The sequence below is a fragment of the Dreissena polymorpha genome, chromosome 10 (assembly GCF_020536995.1).
Source record: "Dreissena polymorpha isolate Duluth1 chromosome 10, UMN_Dpol_1.0, whole genome shotgun sequence".
Taxonomy (NCBI): domain Eukaryota; kingdom Metazoa; phylum Mollusca; class Bivalvia; order Myida; family Dreissenidae; genus Dreissena; species Dreissena polymorpha.
In genome coordinates this window covers 22,945,721-22,952,223 of record NC_068364.1, presented here as the reverse complement: position 1 = coordinate 22,952,223, position 6,503 = coordinate 22,945,721, and the positions used below count along the sequence as shown (strand labels likewise).

Below are 6,503 nucleotides of genomic sequence, written 5' to 3'. Positions count from 1 at the left end.
GTAACTCGCAGTCTGTTCAGGTTTTCTGCTGTTTGCTGCTCATCAGTACCTATGGGTTTGCAATAAAGCCTTTACAACTTGAATAGAGTAAGAAAGGTCTTAAATTATATAACTGTCTAAGGGACTACAAATGCCTGAAAATATGTATCTAAGGGGTAAAGGGTTCAATTCGTAGGCTATTCCACCACAGAATACACAAACACGTGCAATCTCTTTGACAATTTATTTGGAACATACAGAAAATGTGCTGCAGATTTTCCGTTAAGTATATATCACTTACAACATTTACTATATACCAGCTCTATGTGAAAACAAATATAACAAAGGATTCTTAATAAGAATATAACATAACACAGATATCATAAATGATTGCTCCTAAACTTGAATTCATATGAATATATCTCAAGAACATGTATCCAAAAATGTTTTGAATTTTAACTAAAATAAAAAAAATCAAGCACACATATTCTAATTTCATTCATGCCAAACATAATCAGGTCAGGACTAAAGCAACATGTCCAAAATAAGCCTGTCATAGAAAAAATGTACTAGATGAAAATGTCTTTAGTGCTGTCCCTGATCCGCCTGCACATTTCACAATGTCAATTCAGGAAGACAAATTCCATTCTAATGGTATCTTTTAAAATCATTTAAAAATTCTATTCTGAAGAAAAATCAATAAAAGGTGGGAAGTGACAGAGACACAAGGACATTTAGCAGTTTCCTCTGAACATGTTTCATAACCTGCACATTGTAGTAAAAATAAACAAGAGATGTGTTTGTCAGAAACACAATGCCCCATATCGCGCCGCTTTGAAATAAAATTTCAATACAAGATTTGGCAGGTTTAGAAATTATCTCCCTTTTTAAGCTTATTACTTCCCTCGGATTCTATTTTTTTACTTTTGACCTTGAAGGAAGGCCTTGACCTTTCACCACTCAAAATGTGCAGCTCCATGAGATACACATGCATGCCAAATATCAATTTGCTATCTTCAATATTGCAAAAGTTATGGCCAATGTTAAAGTTTTCGGACGGACGGACAGTTCAAATGCTATATGCCACCCTACCAGGGGCATAAAAATATCAATACAATTTTTTGCAACAGAATCATAATTGTAATAATAATAATTATTATTACACACAAATAATCATGATTTTTCAAGTGAACAGATGGATAAATAAAATTTATTTGTGAACATATTCACAGGACTTTTTGTAATGACAAAAGCCATTGTTCTGGAAAGTACTTATTATACAAATAGAAAAGGTTCGTACATGCATGTATGACTCCAACTTGTACAGCAATAGGGACTACATTTCCTGTAACCAATTTTAACTTTAAAAAATCTGTAATCATTGTTAATTTATTACAACACCTGAAATAGTTATGATTTACCTTGTGAACACAAAATTAACAAGAGAATGCACCACAAAGAACAAAGAACAAAATTTACAACAGAACATATTGCAAAAAGACTTAACAACAGTTTGTTAGTATGTCATAGAAGTTCAGCGATTTGACTTTAACATCTTTATTAGAAAGATGTTGTTGAGCAAGAACAAGTAGCCAGTTCTTCAGCAAAAAGAAATACTTATGTCATAACATCTGTAATGGATGTCAGTCCATAATACAGTGTACGTCTATCAATACAGATATACATGTTATGTAAAATAACAAATAATATTAAGGTATCGTTAAGATTTTTTCTAATTCTAGTTTTTTATTTTCAATAATGCACAAGCACAAATAGAAACCAGAGAAATGAAAATATGTTTTTATTAACAATGATCATATGGATATCTATATGGCTTTACTATAGTATGTGTGATGAAACTTGATGAATGAGATCAATAACGGGTAAAATTTAACATACATGACAATGGTCTGACAATTAATAATACTCTTAAACAGTTACATATGGGCAGTAACAATTATTGAACAATTATTATCTAATAAAGATCAAATGACATGTGTAATGCGAAAAAGGGTATTATGCCCCATGCAGCGAGTGTAGCTCCAAGCCAACCTGCCCTTCTGCACAGACTGGTCAGGAGCTACCCTGTCCAGTAATGAGGCCACAAAACCTGTCTACTTTATAGCGGTAGCTCCCGACTAGATTGCGAGAATGGCAGGCTAAACTGGAGCTACTCTGCATGTGGCTTAAGACTCATTTTCGCACGATGATGCTCATATGTGTTAATGTGAGAAATATTATTATGGTCACAGATTAATAAACAAGAGATTGCCAAGCAATATGGTCCCCTACCGGTGAAACTCTACCATTGTCAGTATTTTTATTTTATTATTTGTTGCCTTGGCAACCAGAATTTTTGACGTAGGAACAAAATGAAATTACGTGCATTATCTCCATATTGCCATCTATCTTTGTTTCAAGTTTCATGAAAAAATACGAAGAACTTTTAAAGTTATCGCAGGATCCAGAAAAGTGTGACGGACTGACAGACAGACTGACACCGGTAGGGGACAATAATAATGCATGCCTGTCACAATACAATGCAATATTTATGAGTAACCTAAATCACACCTCTTTAACACATACATTCATATGTTTTATGAAGAAACATTAATTGGAATGAATACACATTATTTCAAATGACTTCTAATGACATAAAATAACATACAAATGAGAAACAGTCACATAATATAGGTGAATGTTTTTTCATACAAAACATTAACATGAGACAGAAATATGTGTTTGATTACCCCAGAGTCCTATGCAATAAATGATTAATGCTGAATTACCTATTCATATACTAAAACTACAAATGCACAGGTTGAATCTAGATTATCACGAGAGAAATGATAATGATAACTTCAATGTATATCAAATAAATGGCTAACAACGAATTCACTGCAAACTGAAGCTCTCACCGGTTTTTACAATTTTTTAAAAAGCACACGGTGATGATGAAAGGAACAGTTTAATAATCTTCTTTACAATAATCAAATAATTATAACAATGTAACAAAGTATAATAAAACAATAATTAACTAAATAAAAAAATGCTTTTTAAAGCAATAACACATGATCACTCAACTAACTTTGAGAAGTATACTACTTCAGGAAGCCAGACATATACTCTTCAAAGAAGATAAAATTGGTCATAAAGCAACAGTCAATGCAAAAGGTAAAAATTAACTGGAAAGCAAAAATTGGTTACAATAGTGCTTACAAAGGGCTACAGTAAATGGTATAAATGCTGCATGTGTAAAGAAATATGGTCCAAATATCTTTTAAATATTAAATGTATATAATATAAGTAAAACCGTGTATTGTATAATCCTGGTAATTCAACAAGTACAAAATAAGGAAAAATCTGCCATGAGGTTGATATAAAAATATTAACCTTTTTCAAATGAAGATCCAAGATTTGTTTTTTCGGCAGAGTTTTTAAAACAGTGTGTACACTTCAAGGTGAATTCTTAGGTGTAAACATAGGTCATTTACATGCAGGTATTTGGGATTTGTTCTGGAGACTGTAATTCATATAAAAACAGCAACCACTATACACTCTTGGAATAATTTTAATCACATCAGCTCCCTTTCAGCTGGGAAACTTAGATATTATCACATTACACTTATCAGACTAGCAGATACAATTTATTAAACCTAATTATAATACTTATTAAACACTTAGTGCTCACAAGTACAAGTATATCACTTCGATGTTGCATCAATTAGACATCATACCTAGTATCACAAGTTCTTTGACATGTTTTACAATTTCAGATATTTGTAATTAATTAATAGCTAATATAGTATCACATTATGTGGGCTAACACAAGGAAAGAGAACATGGTTCAAATCCTAAATTGGAAACTTTTACTTAATCACACAAATGTTCAACACTTGTAGCTTATAAAATGCACTATCATAGTCTTACACTCCATTTGTTTATTTTAAAGAAATGTCCATATAATTTTCAGGTAATAGAATTGGGTTCAATACATGCTGCAAGAAAATATGCAATATTCAGACAAATAATATTCTGGACTAGTATGTAAGTTGATGGGTTTTCTTACCCATTGGATTAACAAATTCAATCTCATAGAACATGTTATTAAACTACTTCAAACCATCGTTAACTGACAATAATATCTGCTGAATTGAAATTAAGCACATTATTTTGTGATGGGGAACTTAAATTGTGAAAACCAAAGGCCACAACAACATAGATTTCAAGTCTGATACTAACAAAAAATGTTGATTAACCACTAAAAGGCATAACCCACATTAGTGTTAAACCTGTCAAAAATCAGTTAAAGATGTTATTCATAGTAAAAGGCATCATCCACAGAGACGCTGAACTTTTCTTTGGCTTGTTTGATGATAAATTCCCTTCCATTCCAAGATCGTCAAACGAGTCAGACACATCATTATATTCCAGATCTACAAAGACATCAATACTGTTACAACTGGGCAGCAGGTGCCCTGATCTGGTGTGACGATATGATTGGTCAAAACCCGCTGGCGAGCTGTTGTGGCGAGTTCTTGGCTTCTTTTGTTGAGTGGTCATGTACGGCCGTTGTCAACTCTTCACCGAGAGAGCTGCGGACGAAGACTCGTCGCCACTCAACACCTCCTCGACCTCAATCGCTGAAATCTCTGGGAGAGGGTCACGCCAGTATTGCACGTGGCTGTACTCGCTGACTCGGGAACCGGGTTTGTGGAGAGGTGGGAAAAAGTGGTCGGCTACATCCGTCAGTTTGGTGTAGCTGTAACGTGTAATATACACATAAGTTTTTGAAGTGCAAAATTGTATTTTCTATGTAGAATATTACACATACCGGTATGCATACACGTACATACAAGCATTTTATATAGTAATATAAGTTTCATGTAATAGCATTTCAAATCAAGAGTATTTCATGTACAGCTACTTGATAAGTAGGAATAATCATTGAATTAGCATTTAAATTTAAGATGTTTCCTGGTAGATAAAACAACAATATTGTAAATTATTCTCTTTAGCTTATGTTAGTGATGTGATGATTATCATTAAAAGAATGTATTTTATTCTTACTAATTAAGAACTGGATATTCATTTAAAATACCAGCTTAGTGTTCATACAAACTCTAGAGTTTTGAACAGTTTATGACATGAAATGGAATACAATTATTGCTGACACAATCGACATGTGAGACACCTATGTGTAAGAAATATGGAAAAAAGTCATGTGTTTGTGAAACAATATGTCCCCATATATATGACCTTTGACCTTGAAAGATGACCTTGACCTTTCACCACTCAAAATGTGCAGCTCCATGAGGTACACATGCATGCCAAATATCAAGTTGCTAGCTTCAATATTGCAAAAGTGTACATTAAATGAGCTATTTTGACCCATATATTTGACCTTGAAGGATGACCTTGACCTTTCACCACACAAAATGTGCAGTTCCATGAGATACACATGCATGCCAAATATGAAGTTGCTATCTTCAATACTGCAAAAGTTATGGCAAATGTTAAAGTTGGGGCAAACAAACCAACAAGCAAATTCGTTGAATTGATATCCCCCGCCAATATGCTTCTGGACACAAAAGTGTTCTATTTGACACTAAAAAAGCATTTTTTCAAGATACAAAGGGCAATAACTCCATTATTAACAGATGGTGTACAATGCCATTTGGCATGCATCCTCCTCTAATTAATATACATACCCATACCAAGTTTCAATGAAATCCCCCACAGCACTTCCAAGAAATGGCTCCAGACACACAAAAAAAGCATTTTATCAAGATACAAAGGGCCATAACTCCTGTATTAACAGATCGTGTACAATGCCATTTGGCGTGCATCATTCTCTTATCCATATATATACTCATACCAAGTTTCAATGAAATCCCCCAAAGCACTTCCGAGATATGGCTCCGGACAGACGGACGGAAAGACGGACGGACAACGCCAAAACAATATCCCTCCGCCTATGGCGGGGGATAACAAACAAACCAGCAGACAGGGCAAAAACAATATGTCCCCCACTATAGTGGTGGGGGACATGAAAAACACCCTTTTGAGCTTTTAAGAATGCGTCTGGTAAGTTGTGTGTGGGGTCAGACAACTCCTCGCCTATGATAGCGTTACCAGTACACAAAATAGCCAATGGCTACAGAAACCTCAAATTGGCTACAAAAATTCATGCACATCATTTTAAATATATTTGCAGATTTTCACACAAGCTGATCTTACATTTTAAATAACATGTATTTTGGCGTTTAAATCAGATTTCTTAGTGCAAAGCTAGCTGCTTACAAAGACTCAAACTCAAAGCTTGTGCTCGAGTTGCTCATGGGTTGCTGAGAAAACTCAAAATCAAATGTTTGAACAAGTACTTACGAAGACTGGAAGGTGTAGGACAGCTCATGCTTGAGTTCCCCGTGAGGGTTGATGGTGAAGATACGGAAGATTGGAATGCTCATCTCCTTGTAGGCTATCACATCCTAGACAGGGAAAGAATCTTGTTTAATTGTAGG

The 6,503-nt window shown here is 34.3% G+C and overlaps 1 protein-coding gene across 6 annotated transcripts in view; it reads right to left on the bottom strand.

Annotated features, from left to right (window-relative positions):
* Window positions 1-208: 208 nt before the first annotated feature.
* The window catches only part of LOC127847483 (phosphatidate phosphatase LPIN3-like), a 43,911-nt gene continuing 37,616 nt past the window's right edge, over window positions 209-6,503 (bottom strand). For all 6 annotated transcript variants that reach the window (XM_052379416.1, XM_052379418.1, XM_052379419.1 and 3 more), the window contains 2 exons: window positions 6,367-6,470; window positions 209-4,741 (listed from right to left, as the gene is read on the bottom strand). In XM_052379416.1, the coding sequence (XP_052235376.1) occupies window positions 4,555-4,741; window positions 6,367-6,470 (291 nt within the window). In that variant the 3' untranslated portion in view covers window positions 209-4,554. The remainder of the gene's footprint in view (window positions 4,742-6,366; window positions 6,471-6,503) is intronic.